This window comes from Apteryx rowi, unplaced genomic scaffold, assembly GCF_003343035.1.
Source record: "Apteryx rowi isolate R43461 unplaced genomic scaffold, aptRow1 scaffold_190, whole genome shotgun sequence".
Lineage (NCBI taxonomy): Eukaryota > Metazoa > Chordata > Aves > Apterygiformes > Apterygidae > Apteryx > Apteryx rowi.
In genome coordinates this window covers 717,930-740,702 of record NW_020448197.1, presented here as the reverse complement: position 1 = coordinate 740,702, position 22,773 = coordinate 717,930, and the positions used below count along the sequence as shown (strand labels likewise).

Here is a 22,773-nt window from a genome sequence, read left to right as displayed (position 1 = left end):
TTCTTTTTATCCTAGCTTTTGTTTCTGTCTCTACTTTCATTTGCCTCACCTCACTGTCTGCTGTCCTCTTAGCACAGCTCTAAAGATGTATTTGCTTTCAAAAATAAGACCCTAAAGGGAGAAAGCCATCAGAGTCCATGCCTGTAGTTATTCTGCATCACTTTGCAGATTAGCAGACATCTATTAAGGTAGATCAGTCTTTCAAACACAAATATCTTGACAGTTTGTCACTAAAACCTAATTGGCAAGAAACAGAAATGTTATCAGGAGCTGAACTCTTGCAGAAAGTCAATTAGTGTTGGATGCTGAGTTCCCTTTTTGTGGTTTTGACAGTCCTGACCAGTGATGCCTTGTGGGCTGAAAAGAGCAGGTTGTTGGGGCAGGGCTGGGGAAGTGCTGCCTGTTCACTTCTGAATTTGTCACAGCCCTGACCCCTGGTGGGAGAAGCATCCTGGTCAGGTGCTCGTTTGGTCTTGCACACCTTTGTGGAGACACCCAGCAGTTATTCTGGGGAGGGTTTTGTGCAGATACGTAAGCACCGGGAACTGGATTGAGATCACCAGTTTATTGAAAGCAAGGCTCAAAACAGTTGTCAGTCTGAGTTACAATCGGCCTGATGGTACAATGCTGCATATCACACGATCAGCTGTCTCTGAGCCCTTGCGTTTCCAAAGCCAGCAGTAAATTCCTGAAAGGTTTCAGGCATCTCCATTTTCCAACCCTGTGCAACTGCTTATTCTTCCATTTGGAGTAAATGCATTTTCTTTCTAGAATCTGGGAATGGACAATATTAAAATCAAACAACATATCAATTGATGGCTTTAGTACATAAGAAGAAGCAGCTGCAGTTACAAAGGGAAGTGCACCTTCCCATGCCCATCTCTCTCACTAAGACCCCATGAAAATCTCTTATCCTTTGTGCTTGTCACATACAAATGCAGTGCCTTCTAACAGCCTTGGTTTTGGACACTGATAGTAAAGAAAACTGTTCTCAGTAAAATTCTTATTATAATRAAATAGAATGATGATCTCAAACCAGTCAGGTACCCTGTGATCAAATCCTAATTCTTTCGCTGGGGGAAGAAATACCTTTGCAATGAGAGTTTCTCTGCAGTTTGAAATGCTGGCTGGCTCTAGGCTTGCTGGAATTTTCCTTCGCTCCATGCTCTCTGTCATGCATTTATTTACTGAACATATGAAAAAGGGCACTATACTGTAAATCCCCCAAATGGTGCATACAATATATTTTATGCTCCACTAGCCTCCAGTGGATTCATGCAAACAAGATTTAGACCTAATCTGTCTGAGCCTCTTTTGGCTCTAGAGTATACAATTAATTGACTAAAAATATATTTGTTCTGTTGACATAATGCATGAGTACAGACAATGCTTCAAATGTTGTGATCCRTGCTACAGTGTTGCCTGCCTTAAAGACGCCAATGTTATCTTACTGCACGCTGATATTAACTCGAGCTGAGGATATTTCAGAATTTGAAAGTACAGTGCAATTTGAAGACACTTGTTCTTATCTACAAAATCTAACACTGAAAGCAATTGCTCCGCAACAACTACATTTGGTGTAAGACTAGCCTATAAACTGCCACTTAAAGACAGTGCACTATTTGCAAAATTGTCAGAGCACGAGCCTCTCTAGACATATTTACAGATCATGACTGAATGCAGGTGCTGGACATGGTGCAACAAGTTTCCAGGAYGCACAGAAGCATGTTGTACAGAAGGACCTATGCAGTGCTAGATTAGTTCAGTAAATACACATAAGCTGTTGGAATGTCCTCAAATATAAAGACAAGAGATTTAGGACAGCAGGGTCAGAGCCGGCCTATTGCCTGTCTGCGATGTCCTGCCCTCACCACAGTCGTGTAGCCTCAGCGAGCAGGAGTGAATGCAGCCTCAGGCCACCTGGGGGTGGCATCGCTGTGGGGCTGCCCCGGTGATGTGGGACACTGCGCCTCGCTGCRTGATACCAGTGGTTGGCCGAGTCCCCCCTCTCTCTGGTTCTGTCATTAATCTGGGGATTGTAGATGCAGTTGTACAAATATTTACTAAAACACAGTCACCTCAGTTGAGATTCCATCTTTCCAGCCAAAATATTTATAGACTCCTGATTAACTTTCTAATCAGCGATTAAATCTGCCCCTTAATGGGAGAATGATTTTTGTGCATAGTGTTCTTTCCTTTGGATCTGTGCGCAAGACTTTACCAGATAATGTTAATCATTCATGTTCTTTTTGCGCTATTAATCTATTAGAATTTATCATTTTGTTTTGGTGTTTTTAAATATGTACATCGGTATTTAAAACAATTCAGGCTTTAGATAAAGACTGGAAGGGGGAAATGAAAATGTACCCTAGATTGGTCCATGATTTTGTTTTGAACATAAAACTGACATGAAGCTATCAAAATGAAAAAGCAGGAAAAAATACTAATTTCATTGGTGGGAAAAGGAAATCTTGTGTTTGGAGTATTCTAATTTTTATACTTGGAGATTAGATTTACATTCCCCAAAAAGTACTYTTCAGTGAACAGGCTTGCTATGTGGAGCAAACACTCCTGTGACTGCTGCCTTTATCGAGTTATCCTCTTGGCACTTCAGTTCATCGTATGACACAGTGTTTTGGAAGGGCTCCAGAGGAATCGTCATGGCCAGTGGTGTCAGTGATCCATATATAATGCGAGTGTATTGTGTATGATGGACCAAACCAATGTAGGAAAGGGAGCGCTGGAGGACTGGGTGATAACAACCTCACCCCATTAATAGCAGATGTTTTAAAGTGATGGTTGTTAGTCATTTATACACTTAGTAAAGAGAGGCAAAGCATCTACTGTTAATTAGAACGGGACACTCGGTGCTGGGTTCTGTTCCTGATGACAGATTCATTGTGTGAAAGTGGGCAAGTCACTGCATGAATAACAGCCAGAGTCTCAGATTTTTTGTTTGTTTGTAAAGATACCTTTTCATATTCCTTGACTACTTTTTTTTATAAACTATGGAAACTCAAAGTGAATATAAGTAGAAATAAACAGGGATTTCTTTTTTACTGTCTTGCTGAAAGAAATAGAAAGAAATAGAAGAAATGATAAGACCAAAAAAACCCCAAAACTCTCGTTCTAGTAGCCTCTGTCATTAGCTGTGTTGAAGAAAACAGGTCTTTTAAAATATGTTTGAATGTCTAATTCAGTATGCACCTCTGTAAAATGGGCACAGTTTTTTTTTTTTAATTCAGCAAGCTAGTGTGAGGCACAACTGTTTCCTCTAAGACATTTCAGCGTTCCCTGGGAGGACACGGTAAGTGATGGCTAGAGGTTGCATTAAATTGAAGTGACTTTAATGCTTTCCTTTTGCATCTATTTATCTTGAAAGCGGAGATGTAGAGTCCCTTGTGTGTATCTCTGCTGTGTACTAGAACTGAAGGAGAGATCTCAATGGTGTTTAAAAAGGAAAAGTTTCTTCTTAAACTCTTCCCTGGTTGGAGGATATAATGGAGCCTGGTTTCCTAGGATGAGTCCTGTGTGCTGAAATGCCTGTGCATCCTTAGACCCCCCCGCATGTGCTCTGTAACTTGCCTCTTTCCTCTGTCTGTGGTCCCCTCCATGCCACCTACCCCTGCCCAATGGGCAGGACGTTGCCCTTTCCCATGTCCCCTCTCAGCTGTGTGGCTGGAGGCCTGAAGGTGGGGGGTACCCAGCCGGGGATCKCATGCTGTTGGGTTTCTCTCCTCCAGCCTGCTGGCAATTTGCACTGAACATTAGTTTCTTTATGACCTTTACCCTCTGTCAAACCCGACTGAAGTTCACCAGCCCAGAAGTTACTGGGGAGGACAAGCAGACGACAGCCGGGCAGAAAACCGTTCTCTGGTTTATTTGACTTAATTGCTCTGATGGCTTTGATTGACTGGGAGCCAGGAACTCATTAGTTCTAATCCAGCCTCCAACACTTCCATTGCGTGGCCACAGAGTTGTTGTTCAATTTCTTCTTCTGTCTGCGTTTGTCAGTGGGTAGAATGGTATCATCAGAAGAAGTCTGTAAAGAATAATAAATGCAAGAGATCTAGAAATTCTACAGCATCTCATTGTGCCAACAGCACTTGTACAGGATGATGATGTACAGTAAAGCTATATGTTCAGCATGCGCTAGAGGATGTCTCTTCTCTAAGAGCTTGTACTTGTTTCAGAGGAAGTCTGTGACATAAATCCCACTGATTTGTGGAGCACAGTGGCTCCAAAGATTGTACTGAGAATTGGAACCATGTTAGTAGCTTCCTAGCAAACTGTTTAAAACTGGGTTCTTGCTCTAATTCTGTTAACATGATTTCCCTGGGCAGTAAAGAAAGTGCATAGCCCTGTACTTTGCAAAGTAACAAAAGGTAATTATAATGTAATCATGTTTCATCTAGCCTGAAACCCTCCTGCTCTCTGGGTGAGGCAGCCCAGCTCACAAATAAAAAGCTTCCAGTGGAAATGTGGATGTTTCTGGCTCTTCCTCCATCAGAGCCCCCATTTTCTTCTGGAGTTATCTTGGAAGGACACAGTTTTATGTTGGTAATTCAGCGTTGTGCTAGACGAACCCAAAAAAATCCTTGGCTCATTTCTGGTGTTTTGGCTTTCTTGAAGGCCTTCCTCTGGTACTGATACCATGTCAGGATTCCTCAGTCCTGAAACAGCATTAGTTGTGTTGGATTATCTTACCCATCAGACATTTGTTCTGAGCCATAGTGAGCCCTTCCATAAYTAGGACATTGTCGCCTTCTGAATGTGGATCTGCCCAATTTCCTCAGTGGGTGTACAGTGGAGTGATTCAAAAGATGGATTTTTGAAAGGCAACTCTTTGGCTGGTTGTAGGATAAAGCAGTAGACAGCTGTCTTCTTTTCTTGTTCTTTCATCTCTGGATTTCAAAGATTTAAAGCAATAAAGTTTTAAGTTGAATATTAGGATGAAATCTGATAAGTGGAGATTTAATAGAGTGGAAGCTTGTTGTTTAGGACTTGAAAGGAAGCCTGGCCAAAGCAGTACTGTGGGAGCTACTTCTACATTGGCAGGGATGTGGAGTTCATGACCTAGGAGGTGCCTTCTGTCTCTATTTTGATGAAACTTTATGATTCTTTTTTTTAGTTTATTATCTAGATCCCCTAACTTGCCATTTCTTGCTTTATTCTTTCAGCAGTTCATTAATCATTGTAGCATGATGGCTGTCTAATGCAGTGCTGGGAAGATGCCAGGGCCAAGCCCTGGTACCTTTCATGATGGGAGGTCAGGCTAAATAAAAGCGAGTCCCTTCATCCTGCCAGCTGAATTCTAACATTGTTCTAACATCCACTCCACCAACTTCATTGTTATTAAAGATCCAATATTTGCGAGCTGATTTCTATGATTTATGGTTGACCAAAGGACTCCTGGAGGAGTCCCATCAGCCTCTGGCTAATAAATTTGCTACTGTTGTCCAAGAATTTCTTATAATACCTTTGTGGAGTGACAACCCTGACATGAGGCTATAGGAAGGCTGTGAGTGAGTTTCTTGTGTCTGTTATTAGCTATTACCTTTGATAAATTATTGGACTAATCTCTGCTGACTACTTAATGCTTGAGAATTGCTCTTTTCCTCTCTTCAGAAGTTCAAATCACAAGTAAGTCTTGAAAGGGAAGAGGACAGCAACGCTCTAATCTGTCCCTCCGAGCAAGGACTAGAAAGACAGATGGGCAGCAGGTGAACCAGCAAGATATCATTAAACTAAACTCACCATCCTGGATCTCTCCTGTTAAGCTATCCAAGAGTGTGATAAAGCACAAGGTGTGCTGGCAATTCTGGGCTTCTGTCTTTTCTCCTCTTCCAGTGTTTGGACGGAGACAAAGACTGTTTCCAAACAGATGTTTCTTTTGTTCCCTATGTCACTTCTCCCTGTGCAAAACAGGAGTGATGCAGGGTAACTCTTGCCTGTATTTACTTTTTCTTTCTTTCCCTCCTTCAGTTATCCCATCTGCTTATGACTCCATGCTTTTTGGGCCCTTGGGCCATCCATGTGTCAAAAACAATTCACATTTTGCTGGTGCTGGGAGGGAAGGGGGAGATCAGATGCATGGTCCTGAAATGAAAAGAATAAAACGTGTATATCGAGCCATGGAGTGAACCTGTGAGTGTGCTAAATACTCTGGGTATGAGCTAGGAGCAGGCTTCTGCTGCACAGAAAAGGCAGCACAGGAAATCTGCTGTGATGTTGCTTGTGGAGGAGACCGTTAGCCAGGCTGCACTCGTTTTTCAGACTGACCCTTGCCAGTCGGATGGTTGGGGGCTCACTAGAGCATGCCTCACTCTCACGTGCTTCAGTGGCTCTGCAGCATGTTCCCCCAGTGTTTTTTCCAACATAAAAGGATTCTTTCGTTACAGTGTGGGTCCTACTCGAAGCTGTGATTCCTGTTTCCAGATTTAAGGGCAATGCTGGAACAGGCCTGTTCAATCTGTTCAGATTGCCATTAGCCAAGGTTGTACCTCAAACTGCAGAGTGAATCAGTTCGGTTGTCCACCTGGCTCCCTATGTTGATTTAGTAGCTCTCTCTGGATCGCTCATTTTCCAAAGCATTTTGCTGTGTCCCAGGCAGAGAAATCTCTTCATCCTGGAACAGGATGCAAGGGTAATCTTCACTTTTTATGTCTGAAAACCATTTGGAAATGTTTCTTTGGCTGAACTGGAGCCCTTCAGCTGTCCAACCTGTGCATAAGGAGAACCACAGCCTTCTGGTGCGTCGTAATTCCCATAAATTGGCTTTGTGATAACTGTCAGGATATTTCTGCTCTGGGAAAGCAAGGCTTTATTTACTTGCCTCAGGATGGGTCAGTGGTAGATTTATGCACAGAGACTCTGGCCCCTGTTCACTCTTTCCCCTGGCACTTATATTCCATACCTACAGAGTATTCCTGCCATGGCCGTACATCCAAGGCTAATGAACACAAAGCCTCTTGTCTGTTTTGTTTCTTCATGACATCCTTTTTTATAATTGATCTATTTGGCATCTGTTCTATTCTTTTTATTGTTTTTCTTTTAAAAAGAAAAGAAAAATGTCCCTGCACTTGTTTTTTTTGTTCTTGCAGTCTGCCTTTTTTTGGTTAGTTATTGCTACAGCATCTTTCGGAGCATCCCCTTGGGCTCTGGCTCTCCAGAAATGAGCATCCTGTGCAGATGGTATCTTTAGGGAAAGAGAAAATGACTTACCTTGTCATAACACAGCTCTGGAAAAATGATCTTGCATGGTGTTTGTGTTTAAGTCCGCCTTTGCTTTGGACATGGGGGTATTTTGGTGAAAAGCTGATGGATGCTGGGGTCATTGTTTAACTGATCATTGTATATCATTCATCTGGAAGGTTGGTCGTTTTTAAAGAGAATTTTTATTCTTTACGTGTAATTAGGGATTTAGGAAGACTGCATGCTGTGCACGCTTGAAAAGACATGGCTGAAATGTTAGAGCCCTTAAGATAGCCTATAGGTATGTGGCAGTGCCAAAAATCTTGAGAGCTAGGGGAATTTCCTGCGTGGTTTATGCTGCAGGCACAAAACTCAGGAGGAGGAATCTGAGGTGACATCTGAAGAAGCACAATTACTAGGTAAGTAATTTTTTCCAGTTTCTTTCTCCAAAGCATGCAGGAATGAAAGTCACCAAGAAAAGCCATTAACAGACTGTCCAACCTTGAGTTAAAAGGATTTGAAAATCCAAATAATAAAGTGTCATCCAAAGTGTATTGCTATTGGGTCTGTCTACCATCTTTTGCACATGCAACTCCTGGCAGTAGCTGTAGAAAGAATTGTTGCATGATTGATAAATATCTCCTAATAAGCAACTTTGTTAGCAAAAGTCAGCTTGTGAAGTGAACCATTACATTGGAACGTAAAGGTAATGATCTGTGACATCGCAATAGTGTTGGGGGGGATATATTTGCTTGATATGCTTCTTTGTGTGTGAAAGTATGTATATATTCATATATATGGCAACTTTTCACTTCCAAAGTACAGCACGTATAATAATTCGTGAAATTGGTATAATGGTAAAGTACAGCATAGCTTGATGTAGCTCAAAGCTATATTTTCATGCTTTTAAATATCTAATATGCTGCACTTATAGAAAAAAAAAGTTTGATTTCAGATCTTTTGTTATTGAATGCATTCTGCTATCTTTTGAAAGCATTTTTTGATGCTACAGGTATATACTTACAACTTAAAATTCTATTTAACACATCTTTTTGGAGGGAAATCTAAATACATGTAAGAAGTAAACCAGACCTGAGTTCAAATTCTGTACAATAGCAAAAAGTGTTTTACAACAAGCTTAAGTTTCCTTCTGATGTCTCATGTTTACAGATGTTGCTCAAAGAGTTGTTTCTACCTTCATTCTGTAGGAATAACAAAGGATATAATTATTCCTGCGGTTTTGAACTCATCTTTAATGAAGTGTCCTCTGTTCAGGTTTTCATCTTTCTTATATCTCTTACTTCTCCGGTCACCATTCACATTCTGTATGTTGCTGGCACAACATCTTCACTTTCATCTGCATCACAGAAGCTATAGTTAGATTTGCCCTTAGACACTGACCCCATTTTTTTGCAACATGCCAAATTACCTTTTGAATATCAGTCTATGGAAGAAATCGGCCCTCCAGTTTAATAGGGTCAGCTCCTCGGGCTAAGACTGCTGTGTGCAAATTCGACAGCACAGATAGCCTTTTTGTGCAAGTTTTCTAAACGTCATGACAGCAAGTACTTGAATAGCAGTTAGAGGTAATAAGCTTAGGACCAGAAGAATCTTCATCACTTTTATTCCTGACCTTGTTGTACTGCATCAACTTTGGTTGTGCTCTGGAATAACATATATTTGATCAATTATAGAAGCTTGGAGGAAATATGAAGTTGACGTCTTTTTTTGTGTGCTGGGGAGGTCAAGAACACAAATAACTTATTTCTATTAGAATTTTCCACAAGCTTTGATTCTGGAAAGCGCAGGAGATCAGACAACAGCTTTTCTCTTCTCTCTACCAAATCATCCTGTGCTTTGCTCTAGACTTGCAAATTTTTTCTCGAATCCATTGTCGCCCTCTTACAGTCTAGCATCTCATTAAGAAACTCTAACTGCAAAATCAACTGCTCTTGCTGACGTTTCCTGATTTAGATGCAGCCGGATCCAGCTGAGTCTTAATGCCTGAGATAGTCCCATTGAAGGATTTCTTTATTTTTTTTTTCCTCTTGACACGGTTAAATCTAGTTGCATTAGGAATTTAATTAGAAGTTAGTTTAATTTTGTTTTGAGATGTTCTTTCTTCCATTCAGCTTTCCTAGCAGGGGCTGTGAGTCAGGAAGACTCTTGAGTTCTATTTCTGTCCTTGTCACTAACACTAACGACCTTGGGCTACTCAGTGCTACATGGTGCATTTTTTTTCTTTTTTTCTTTTTTTTCTTTCTTTTTTTTTTCTTTTTCCCTCTGCTCCCCCAGTGCAAAACAGGCTGCTAGCCCTGCCTTCTTCCTGGCTGTGGTGGAGAGAATGCCTGCCTTGCAGGTCAGAGCTGAGCAGCACTCCTTTACTCAGCTGGCCCATCCTTCTGGGAACAGGAAGAGGAGGCTGAAACTTATTTTAATGCAACTTGCTGGAAGGTGCTTTGTGACTGTGTGATGGAAGGTGTTTTTCCCCAACTTCATAAGGAATTTCTCCATTACTTCTAGTGTTGGAGATCTCTTTTTCTGAGCAGTGGTCTGCTGTGTCTTTGGCTATTGTGCATGGGAGAATGAGCTGTGATAGTAACCAGTGTCATAAACATCCATGCAAGTTGTTTGAAAACAAGCTGCCAAGACTTTGCAACAAAAATTTGAAGCAATGCCCCACTCACCTGTTGGTTGAATTACTCTGTTGTATTTACCTTTTAGGTAAAGGGGCATGTAGCAAGTAATTTACAGTATCTATCTACTGTCTAACAGTTAACTATCAGCTGATGTATACGAGGGTAGGTTGACAAGGTTTCAAAATTTGCTTTAGAATCTGTTGCAAAGAACTGGAGCACGTGGGAGCAGTGGTGCATTTGGGCTGGTGCTGTAGGTTTAGAAACATGAGCCTTTATCTTGTGTTTAAGGAAGAATTGGATAGAACAACGTCAAAGGCAGCTGTCAAAGAGCTGAGGTTTTCCTGAGCTTTGGGCTTCTTTCCAAAAGATATATTTGCAGAAATTTGGTTGTGAGGGAAGTGGTCTTGCAGCAGGAATTGCCCTTGTGTTATCTAGAATATTTGTAAGTATAATCTCAGCGTTAACTCGCACAGATTACCTCTTTGACTAATGGGTGTATTTCTCTGTCGATGCAGCTGCAGTAGAATAATTTATACTCTCCCGCGTCAGGGACCTCAAGCGGGTATGCTCACTTCCCACTGCCGTACTAAATCATCACTAGAGCCAAGTGCATGTGGGTAGGCGTTGAGTTTTAACCCTAAATCTACCACTGCCATCTGGTGCAAAATGATTCTGGGTCTGCAAAAGCACTGGACAAAAGAATATTGACTGTGAATTCACAAAGTGAATTTGATCCCATGCTGTTTAATACAACTAGGTTATTTCTTTTTTTATGCCAAATGCCCTTGGGAGGAAAGTATGATGTCTGTGTTAGAGATGGAGAAACTGAGGCACACAGTAACGGCCCAGATGGTATGTGGAAGGGTCAGGGATGGAAATCTGAGAGGAGCTCCCTGGCTGGCTGGAGTCAATGAGATTGTGTCTATTGGGGTTTTTTTGCGCACGTGCTTTCATTAGGACAGGGCTTTCATTTGGGAGTAACAGACTCTTAATGGTGATCACTCCTTCACTACCAGTAAGAAGAAGAATGATACTTTATTTAAAGTTACAGAAATCGAGAAACATCCGATTAACATTTACCAAGATGAGGCTGTGTAATGGTTATCAGTTGTTTGAAGGCCTCTTAAATGAAAATCTCAGCTCTTCCCTTAATGTTTTATTCAAAGAAGGAAGCTAATGTGGATACTTTGAAATAGGCAGGTTAGCTAGTGTGTCTCTAAATTGCTCAAGTTCCTGTTGGGATCTATTGGATTTACAGTAATGTTTAATTATAAAATGTAATTACTTTAGAATGGATTATCAATGTTGCTGTCTGTTTCTGTGGGTTGCTTGGTAACGTCTTTCATGTGCTGCAGCACTATCCGTTCTGCTAGTTACAGGCTTTTAAACTCATGAAGTAAAAGCCTGTGGATATTAGTGTCTGGCTAAATGGAACCTTTCAATCAGCTGGGTTAACACTTAGCTTTTTTATTACTATTTCACTATTATGTAAAAGCACTTCTAAGGACAGTGTCCCAAAGAAGGAATTTGAGAAGTTGCTCAGCTTTATATTAAAGATTTTCAACCTAAGTCTAACCTTTAGAACACTTTGCCATGGGGTTTGTATGGATATCTATGTCGCTGTGTAATATTAGTAAAAGCAGCAACAGATAATAAACACTGGTACTGTTTATTACCTTTCTTGCAGTCAGTCCTGATTTATACAAGTGTATGCAAGTCTGATGTGAGGGGGAAAAAAATATATATATCAACCATTATGCCAAAGTATAAATGGCTTATCCTGATGTATTCAGGCAGACTTTTTCTTCTGGCTGCAAAACTGACAGTCAGTTGCTCTTTTCCCCTCAGTCTTGTCATCTGGCAAATTATTTTTCACACAGATGGGGAAAATATGTGCCATTATGTTGCAGGTAAAAAAAAAAACAAACTAGAACAGGGCTCTTCTGGGGTATCAAGAAGGTTAGAGAGGGGAAAGAGCAGGTCCTGTTTGTGAAACTGATAGGGCAACTAATCTTCATCCACCTATTTGCTCCAACTGCAGAGAAGGGAAGAGAAGTCCGTCTGGTAATTTGAGGTGGGGAATTTCTCAGATAGCTTGATAGTTAAATATTTGAAGGGGAGTTGAAGAAAGAAGGCTGCACAGCCACAAAAGGGGTTATCTTGTAAAGATAATGGCTTTGTATAATGTTCTTGGAAGTTTTTGAAAGGGGCTGATTGGTTAGTATATTTAGATTTCATCTTTTAAGCATTTACTAATTATCCCAGTATAGATGGATAAAACGAATCAAATAGTTGCATGGAAATGCTCTGCATTTTGAAATCGTCCATGGTAACATAAGAAGGGAAGTAAGTGATGGTGTGATTTTCCCCCCCCCCCCCTTCCCTGATCTCTCTGCCTTTTGCAAGTACGTTAAACCATGGGTTTTCAGTACCTTAGTTATTACATATATTAAAGAACATCAGATGTGCGTATCTTCTTATAGTAAAATGCTTCCTTCATCAAGTTTTTATCTTGAGCCCTGTTTCTCCATTATCTGCATCACCGAACTAGCTAAATGCCTTTTTTGGTCCAAGTTCTTCCCCACTATCTTTCCACCGGATTCTGATTTTTCATAACCTCAAGTTCACTGAAAATCAGTGGAGTTATGGCACCTCTGAAGATGAGAACTGTAGTACATATGGGCCGAAACTGTAAATCCCAACTGTTCATTAGCTCCCGTGTTACATAATCCTGGGCTAGTGTCATAAAAGTGTTGCCAGACCAAGGAGCAGTGGTGACGTGACACCACTTTTCTCAGAAAATGAGTGAGGCAAGACTTGCCAACAGCAAGCAGAAATGAGAGACTGGGCAAATCTGTGGTAATGTTGTAGGTGCAGTTGTGGTATCTTTGTTAGGCTTAGCAGATGGAGAAGTTTGGGGTGTCAGTGAAAATATTAAACACTTGTGTCATATCCTGCTGCAGCATTTGAAGGGACACAATCATTTGCTGTTTGGCACAGTGCTTTAAAAGAGAGTATTTTTAAAGCTGACTTCTAAATAAAAGTATTTCTGTACCTTAAATAAAAAATGTGCTGAGAGCAGTTCTAACCCAGCCTCCTCCTGCAGTGTGTTTGTGTGATCCAAATACTGCAGTGTTGTTAACCTGCAAAGCTGTAGACTAAGACCCTGAACCTGTAAACAGCTTGGTGCAGGACTTTGCATTCAGTGCCTGGCTTTGCATGGGTGCAGGCAGCTGCCCGTATGGGATACCCGGGGGGTTGAAAGTAAGGTCTCTCTTGGATTTGGAGGGAGAAAAGCACAAGAATAAGTAGTGGCCTGAATGATGATAGGGATAGTGCAGGTTTTCAGAATTCAGTTTAGTTACCTTATATGTCATCAATATGAATACTCTAATTGGATTGCTGAAACTGTCTCGGAGAAATAAGGTGGCTTACAGACCATAGAAAAGAAGGCACAATCTGACAAATTTGGTAATCTGTGCTATAAATCAGCTGAAAGACAGGGTGATTAGAATTTCAGGGCCAAATTGATAATTGTCTATTAGATCACAGGCAGCACATCCGTAAGAACAAAATCTAAAATTATGGATCTATTTGCATAATTTTTGTGGTTCTGGTGTCATTTTTCACATCTAAAATGGCATAATTTTAGTGCTGACGTATTGTGATCTGTCATGGCTAGAATGGCATAAAATATTCACTTCTAACCTTGGCATTTCATCAGAAAGCAGTCTTAAACTTCTCACAATGCTGATTTCCATTTTGCACATCTCAGCTCCATCCCCTTCAATTTCAGCCTAGCGTTTGGAGCCTCTACCATATAAAACTCCCAAGAGCTAGATCTGTCCTCTGTACGGTATATAAATGTGGAATCCCCACTCTTAGAAACTTGATTAATCTCTTTAGTGGTTTGGAAGATGTACTGCTAAATTTGGATTGGAAAGACAGCTGCTGAAAGCCAAAATGGGTAGAATGGTGCAAATGCTTTTGGCTTTTAAACTTTTCCAGTTGCTGCATCTGGGCCATCATTAGAGAGAGGAAAGCTTGATGTCGGAAAATGAAAGGGTACCATGTCATGCATCTTACTTCCCAAATATATAGGATTTAAAAGCAGTGAGTGAAATTTTGTTCACATAAAGGAGAACTGACAACCCTTTAGTATGTCTAGGCAGCATATCCAATCTCATCCATCCCTGTCTGGCTGATTATCAGCTCAGAGCGTAACAAAGGAGGAAAGTTTAAGACACTGCAGCCAGCCCGGCTACCCAAGAAATCATTTTATAGTGGAACTTTTTGTAACACCATGACAAATGCAACTTCAGAATGGTTGAATAGGCAAATAAAGAATAAACTTATTTATTCAAATAGTACTCGGGAGTCCTGTGTGAAGTGAGTCACTTGGGGGTTTCTGTTAGCAGGCCTCATGTAGTCCCTCCTTGTGCAAGAAGACAGAAGGAGAGGAGGAGATCTCCCCTGTAGAACTGAAGCAGCTGTTGAAGGGAAACCCAGGGTAGTTGTCTTGCCTGTTATAGAGGCATTAGCCAGCTCTGGATCCTGTCAAGCTGTCTGTGCCAGTGACAGAAATGCCTAGATTTCTTGTGTACTTGGAGGAAGAAAGTTTTGACTTTCTGGAATGGAGGGGTTAACAATGTTGAGGGAAGGAAATAACTTTAAATTTCATAGTCAGCTTAAAATTAGGCTGATTCAGAATTACAGTGTTGTGAGTCTTATGCAACAAAATAGTCATTTCCACATCCTCTCTATGTGCAGGCTCTCTTATGTGCCAGAAGGGTGGGTCCTTCTTCCTCGGCTCAGATTTAGAGGAGCAATGAACTGAATAGATTGCCCAGCTCTTTTCTTTCTGGTACACAAGCCCTGTCGTTGCAGGAGAGCTGTCTTTGTGGAAATGCCATCTTTCCTGCAGTAGGCTTCAGGTTCAAGCCCTGAGACATAAGACCATTTGCCTGGTGCCATCAGAGAGATAGTCTAGAATTCCTTAAAGATCTGTCCTATCACATTAGTGAAGAATGAGAACTTCTCATTTAGAATAATGCTGACATTGAGAAATCCCAGAGACTTAGAGAAAATGAAATGAACACCCTGAGTCGTAAGACTGGGACATGTTTGAGTGAGTTTTAGGGAAGGTTCTTCCCCCTCCCGGTCATTATTTAGTTTCCTCAGAGCACTGAGCTCTAGTGACTAATTCATCCCACACTGAGTTTTTAAAACCCGAGTTGACTTTGTTTGTCCAACATTCCTTCTTCTGGTGCTGTTGGAGTCTGAATGTTATCAATCAGTTCAGCAAATGTTTATCCTTGTCCATATGACCAGCCCTGTGAAACTTTACTTTGGAAGCTGGATGTTTAAAAAATAAAAAATCTGGTGATGTGGCTTTTCGTGTGTGTGTGCTAATTAAGGAGGATACTGCCGGAGGCTTGCTATGTTGAGTCTGTGAAACACAGCAAAGGAGGAAAGGGCAAAAGTAAGAACTGAAATGACAGTAAGAATTTCAGACCAAAGTAACCTGCATATTCTGGTCCTGAAATAGAGTGGTAAATGCTACTGCAGGCACTAGACAGAGGCACTCTAGTGGACAAATGATTTGTTTTAAACTGTCATTTTCTCTCACATTTCTTGTTTGAGTGAAGCATTTTAGAATAATCTTATCTTTGTTGAGCAGCAGTGGAGAATACTGTTGATTCTCTAAAGCCACCTTCTTCTCCTTTGCTATCCGACTTTTTTCCAAGGAGCGTGTCAAAGAACATACAGGTCACTGAGATGCTGGGACTGAAACTGCTCCGAGCCAGGCTATGTGGATTTATAAAAGGAAGCTTTATTTAAGGTGCTCCGTAGGAGATGACAAGTCCTAGTCTCTCCTGGCTGAAGAGAGGATACTTGTCAGTTTAATTTTTCCTACCAGCTAGAGCCAAAGGGGCAGGAGGACAGAAAAAGCTGTGCTGGTGTGTGCATGTTGGAACTCGCACAAACCCACTGCCTGGCAGTCCTCAGGGAGAGGTTAATGTGCTGACCCCGGCCGGGTTGTCTAAATAGCCTAGGAGGAATTGTTTGAGTTGGAAGGGATTTCTTAGAAATCACCCAGCCCATCTGCAGGACTCTCTCTTAAGAAAGCACTGTTAYCACCCCTATTGAGTTTTGATAGGAAGATATCAAAATGTCATGGTTCTCCTTCTTCCTTATATAGGTATTCTATTAACTAATAGAAAGAAAGTTTCTGTGAAGTCCTTAAAGATCTGGGTTTTTTTTYCCCCTGCTCACTGCAGTATTGAGTGCATTGTGTACCTCTGAGGTGCTGTTTTTCCAAGGTTGTATGTCTAACTGCTGCCGGATGGGCAATTGGGGCTGTGGTTTTGCGTTTTGATAGAGTTTCAATGTTGGCATCATAAAAATAGGAAAACTCAGAAGGTAAGAGCCCTATGCGTAGGGATATATTGGCTTTAACCCTTATATTTTTATCCCATTTTAATTACCATTCTGACATACTGATAATTCCTCAAATAAGGTCAGGAATTCAGAGATGGAGGTGTCTTTCCAAAATTCCCACTCAGTTTGCACAGCCCAGGATTAAAGGAAAAGTATGTGCCCAATATGTTGGATACTGTCGTACTTCTGAAATGTGCCAGTCCCAAATTCTGCAGCAGAACTAGTGGGTTTGAGACTCCATAGCAAAGTGCTGAGTGCAGCCTGAAGGAATGTTTATTCGTGTTCAGTGCAGACTATGTTTTTTGTAACTAATGGGCCATTGGTTGCCAGGTTCAGCGGTAACTGGAATGCTCCCATCCTTTCCCAGAGCTGAAGTTCATAAAACTTTTAGTTCTGTTAAGCACTTTTAATTCAATTTTTCTTTTCACAGATGATGAAATTTGCTTGGGATAACTACAAACAATATGCATTAGGAAAAAATGAACTGCGACCGCTAACTAAGAATGGCCACATCGGTAACATGTTTGGTAAGTTCTGCATTAATTTCAGTGCAAGTTCATTGCGTTTTTAAGATCACATGTTCATGTCAGGAGCATTCTCTGCAATGCAGAAAAGTATCTGCAACAACTTTGATCTCTTTTCATTTTTAAGAAGTGAGACTTTCAACACAACTTTTAGGAGTTACTTACCCATGTCCCTTTGCTGGGAATCTCATTCTTATAGACATCTTTAAAATCCACAGCCTATGTTACCTTTGTATACGGATCTAGCACCAAATGTGTCTGAGAACAATGCTAAAACCAACCAGTGTCTTTATTAAAACATGAAGTCAGTCCAAACCTGATGCTGCTGCTATTTGTCTAAGCTTGTAGATGTCAGGACCTGACCAAAGTGAGCATTTTCTCTCTCATTGCTCCACTGTTGAGCAAGATGTGAATTCCATGAAATATTGAATGAGTGAATCAATATTAAAGGCTCTTTATACTGTGTGCTTACTGGCTTGTATAATTTTACTCTTTAGCAGATTACCTTTTTTTATGTGAGTCACTTGCATAATTTCAGTGCTATTCCCCTGCTTGTTCTGGTGGGATACTTGTTGACTCTTTGGAATATAAATTGTCTTTTTCCTCATTTGCATTCAAAGCATTTCCTGCTCACTCTGCCCTAGCCTGGCCTTCTCAGCACAGGTTGTACCATGGTGAGGAGTGTGGAGGAAGGCCAGTAGAATCTGTTTTAGCAGATCCTTCCCACCCATCCTTGGGGAAGACTGGCTTTACAGAGGTCTCTTGGCTTCTTTCAATTGGACTTTGCTTCACAGACATTATCCCCCAGATTAGGGTGGAAGTAGAGTTCTTTAGTGAGTAAATTATCTGCAAACTGTATTTCCCCAGGGGAAAATACAGGGGAAATCCAAAGGGATTGTGCTGATAAAGTCTGAAGAAATGCTCCCATTCCTGGTTTTGCATTCTGTAGATGTTCCAATCCTTCTCTACATCAGGTGCATGACATGGGTGTGATCTTTAAGACCACAGATGTGCTGTTTGTGGAGACTGAGTGTAGCCTGCTAAGGAAGCTTCACTTGCTTTGGGGAGCTGAGATGTACATGAGAGTGGAGGTTTGGAAGAGTTTTTACCCCTGCTGGAAATAGCCTCCTTCAGGTGTCCTCTAGGCTGGCCAGACCCTTGTAGAGCAGCCCTGTTTGGCCTCTGGACTGCAAAAGCAGATGGTTCTGAGGGAGATGGCAAAGGAAGGGCTGGTTTGTTTAATCACAGCACTGGGAGAAACCTCTGTGTTCTACTTGTGGCACTGCCATCAAGTCCTTTTATTGCCCAGGGTGAGGTGCTTGTCTGTTTAGTTCTTGCAGGAGTCCTAGGAGGGTTAACTCACGTGTGGTTGTGCTGCACTGTAAGTTGCATGGAAGCTGCATTCATGATCGCTGGGGTGCCTGGAGAGCAGTTTGGGAAGCGTGCCTTGCACTAGCCCAGGCTGCATGTGACCAGCCACTGCTCTTGCCCTGTCTGACTTTGTCAGGAGTGGCGATCCAGGTTTGTCCTTCTGCCTTCCTCTCACTCCATCCCAAGAATATCCAGGTTTCTTACTTGAGAATTTGCATTAACTGCAGCATTTAGTTAAGCGTTTTGCAACTTTTCCATTCTGGCAAGCTTGTCAAAATTCCTCAAGGAGCGTGCCTGTAAACAGACAAAAATATTGAAAGCTTTTAAATGCATTTATCATGCTAAAACAATTGGCAGTACTTATGCTTGTTTGTAATGTGTCTGTGAGCACGCTCAAGGAAAATACTTTGGAGCACAAGGATTTGCAGACAATTGCAGAAGAGAAGCTACATGGTGCATTTCAGCCTCTTAATAGGCTTTTCCCCCTTCTGGCTGTGGCTAGTAAAGAACTGAAGCATTAGTCAATCTGTTGCTGCAGCCCTCTATCCCTCTTGTCTTCAGAAGCGTTTAGTATTAGGATAGGATAATGTTCCTCTCCCTTGTTGTTGCCTGTTCCACATCCTGCCACATAATGCATCTTTTTGTTCTAAACTACAGATGTAATGTAGGCAAATCTGGTATTCTCCAGGCTGGAGGTATCAATATTAAGCTGAGATTGCTCTGCAGCTGCTTCCATGTGGGAGGGAAAGAACCTCTTTGGGGCTATTTTCAAATATGTTTGTGTGAATGACAAGCAATCAAGTTCTTGAAGGGTGATACATTTTCCTGTTGTGGATGTGATGCTCACTTGTAGCCTAGCCTTCAGTTTAGCAGCCTCACCCTGAGGGAAGTGGGGGAGCTGCTCTTTATCAAATATTCTTTCTAATCAAAGTAGAAATACAAATAAACATTCACCTTCTGCTCCTTTGTAGCATTCTGCTTCTCTTACAACAGAACAGCCATGAGCTAGCATCCCTCCCTGCATCCACCCTGATGGCAGGAGAATCACAGGCAGAAAAACTCCTCTTGTATCTCCACGCTAGTTAATCTCCTTCCTGCTCTGCCTTGGAAGGTGGCATCCCACATCTGGGAGAGTATCTGTACAATTTACATCTTCATACCCAGAAACCAGACTTGCCCACTAACCAATGCAGCAGCTGGGCTGCTACATACACTGGAAGGCAGTGTTGCACATCACTTTGGCTTTGGTCTGCGCTGGTTACTTGGTCTTGCATTCCTCCTTTTAATTGATGCTCTCCAAATCATACCCTGAGAGCATCAATTGCATCAAGATTTTTCCAGTGTTCTGGACACAGCTTATTTGTATAAAAGTCTTCTGATTGCTGTCATTTATAATCATTGCAACTTGAAAGCCCTTTCCTCAAACCCATTAACCATGGTTCTTTTGTAAAGATTATTGGTTCCTCCGTGATGCCTGTGATAAGACACGCCATGCTGAACATCCCATCCTTCCATGCATTGTGGAGGGCTAAATGATTTTAGAACTCTCAGCCATTTCAGATGTGTGCTGATTTCCCTGTAAATGGATGCAATGAGAATGGGCAAAGCACACTACTAAGGTGGAAGCATGATCTCTGTTAGAGTAAAATCTGCACCACAAGATTCCTGTGTGATTGTTTCGTACAAGTGCAGAGTTTCTCTCCAAGCTTCAGCTGGCTTGAGAAGGACCTGCAGGGTGCCTGGCCACTGTTAGAATCGGGCCCCAAACATATTTGTTTAGGAGTGATATCTAAGGATGATGGCATGGCTGAGCCAAAGGTTGGGTTTGCAGTTAAAGGTGAAGGCTAGAGATTGGCAGGCATGTGTTTTATTCCAAGTGCTGATCTGGTTATTTTAACCCTTCTTACCCCAGCATCTCAGCACTCCTGTCTTTGGTGAGCATTAAATTAATTGATGTTTGTAAAGCATGTTGAATTCCTTGGAGTGAGGCTTCTGGAGAGGGCAACCTTATTATGTAGCTCAGTGCTTGAAATGCACCTGTCACTGTGATATCCAGCATTAGATAGCTGAATTATTATTCTGCCCGCTCCCTGGGTCTGTCATAGCCACTTATTTTTCTGACAAAATGTTTTTAAAATCCTGTTAGCTTTACGGAGTTTCTCTAGCTATGGGAGAGTGAGCTGGCATCTATTTCTGCTCATGCATCAGCTGAATTGTCAGTTACATTTTGATTGCAGAGTCTTTTAACAATGATAAGGTGAGAAGCCTGATTTTCAGATATCTCATGAAGTGTGCAGTGCTGGCAGCAGAAGAATCATTTTTTGACTTATAACCTGAGCCAATTTGCTTTGAAATCATTGACAGCAAATAAATATGGAACCTCACTGTGTTGTTAGACAGTCATTTTTCACCACGTAACTGTACATTAGTATATTAATTCTAGTGTAAAAATCACAATCGTTAACTAGATTTTCCCCCTTTTTTCCTCTCTCCCACTTGAAATCACACCCAACATTATGAATTGTCTCGTCAGAGCCATTGCTTCTATCAGCATTGCTGAATTTGTACATCTTTGTGAGGCTCTGTAAGAATCTCTGATGTGAATCTGTGTGACAACTGTCACATCTAGGACACAGCCAGGTCACCAAAACTGGATGGCAAAGATTTGACAGCAACTGGGCCTAGAAGGCATAAGGCATTTAGAGTTCGTCCTCAAGGACGGCCCTCCATATCGTCCGACGTTTGACTGCTTGGTGATGGAGTGCAGAGGGCTGACTGCGCAGACTGGGTAACAATTCTTGGAAAATCAGTCGCTGCTTAAGCTCTGTTTGTGTACGCAGCTCGGACTTTGGCCTGAACTGTCCTGACAGTTTGTTTTGAAGACAGGAGGTCATTGGTCTCAGTTGCTTGGAAATAGTGCTATTTTGGCTCTCCAAGTTAAAAAGGGATTGAAGAGGCCAGGGAAGAAAAGTAGTGGTCATGTGGATATATATAGCGGCCTCTAGAAAAGTACCCTGCTGATTGTACTGGGATTCAGAATCCTTCAGTTTTTCTCTCCCTAACAAATGCAGTGCAATTGGTACCAGACCTTCTCACTGCACTGTGACCTGCCCAGTGCCTGATCTAGATGGAGATTTGAGTAACTCAGCATTGAGAGCCTGTTTAGTCCTTGACTATTCTGAGGTTGCCAGATAATACCAGTTCTGATGGGCTTTTTTATTAGATATGTTTCTCCGCTGGACTTATGCCAGCAAGCTCCTTTCACATGAACTTGTGAAGTGTGCTGGAGTGCTCTTTTACCACCAGCTCAGGTGCTGGGTACACTTGGATGCAAAAGACTGTCCCAGAATTAGTCCCTTCAACCATCCAATCTCGCCCATTTAGTCAAATATTTTCCAAATAATTGCTTGCTTCCATCATCAGTGATTTAGCTAGGAAACCGTGAGGCAAGCAGGAAATGTGCCCACCTCAATTAGGAGCAACAGGAGTTGATGTCTGAATATTTAACTTGGGAAAGGTAATTGGATGAAAATATTAATTTAGCATCATTCTAGCTACCAGAAGAGAAATGGTAACCTTCAGTTGTGCAATCACTTGGTGCAGTTTTCATTCTACCTATGTGTCTCTTCACTGTGATCACAAAATTAGAAAACCGTGCAGTGTCCTTTTAGGTGATTAAAATAATAATAATAATAATTGTTCTCTGAATTTGCATGCTGAATTATTCCTGCTGCCTGTTGCACATGACATGACACTGATTGCTTCACGGGCTTTTTAAAGAGAAAAATATACACCCTCCACCCCCCACACCCCTGCAGTTGTAATGAAGATGTTTCTGTTCCTCTTGGAACACTGTTGTTCCCTGGCATCCTTTTTCTTCATTTTCTTTTTTTCTTTCTTTTTTTTCCGGTAGTGTATTACTCAGTTGAGTATTATTTTATAGAAGGGCATTCTGAGTTGACATTGGCTTTTGTTGCCACTGAAATCTATAGCAACAAACTTATTTCCTGTCAGCGTAAAGCAGTGAATCAGGGTATCCTCCAAATATCAAAGTCGTTGGAGATTGGTTGCATGATTCATGTTAGAGCTGACATTTATCCCTTTTGTGTTTTTTTTTTTTTCTGCCTTCCACCTGCCAAAGATTGCTCCTTCTAGACACCAAGGATGTCATTAATACTGGAGGAGATCTGTTCCTGCTCTGCTCTCGCCTTGGGTCCGGTTGAGAATGGTGACTTCCTTCAAATGTGCTGTTTTAAGCCTCAGCTTGAACATCAGGGCTCCACTGAACTCTAAATCTCACACAGAGAGATTTAAGCTTATTACAGTGGCTCAGCTGACAGGTGGTAACTCGTCAACTTGAAATAATCATTTAAATAGTTGAAACAGAAAAACCTGCTAATGTCATGTATAGTGTCCTAGGGCCTTCTTCAAACTCCTTTGCTATCAAAGCCCTTACTCTGAGGCTGAACCAGGCCTGATCCAGCTGCACTGTGACAGTGATTCTTGAAAACATTTGATTTGAATCAAATGGGTTCATCTTCCCTCAGCTGAGATTTACATCTCAGATAAAAATAAACTCAGAAAATTCAATGGAGGACAGCCTT

The 22,773-nt window shown here is 41.5% G+C and overlaps 1 protein-coding gene across 3 annotated transcripts in view; it reads left to right on the top strand.

Moving 5' to 3' along the window:
- The window catches only part of MAN1C1 (mannosidase alpha class 1C member 1), a 64,843-nt gene that overhangs the window by 4,923 nt on the left and 37,147 nt on the right, over positions 1-22,773 (top strand). For all 3 annotated transcript variants that reach the window (XR_003252947.1, XM_026062488.1, XM_026062487.1), the window contains exon 2: positions 16,705-16,801. Coding sequence is in view for 2 of the 3 variants with exons in the window: in XM_026062488.1 (XP_025918273.1) it covers positions 16,705-16,801 (97 nt within the window). In the remaining variant the exon portion in view is untranslated. The remainder of the gene's footprint in view (positions 1-16,704; positions 16,802-22,773) is intronic.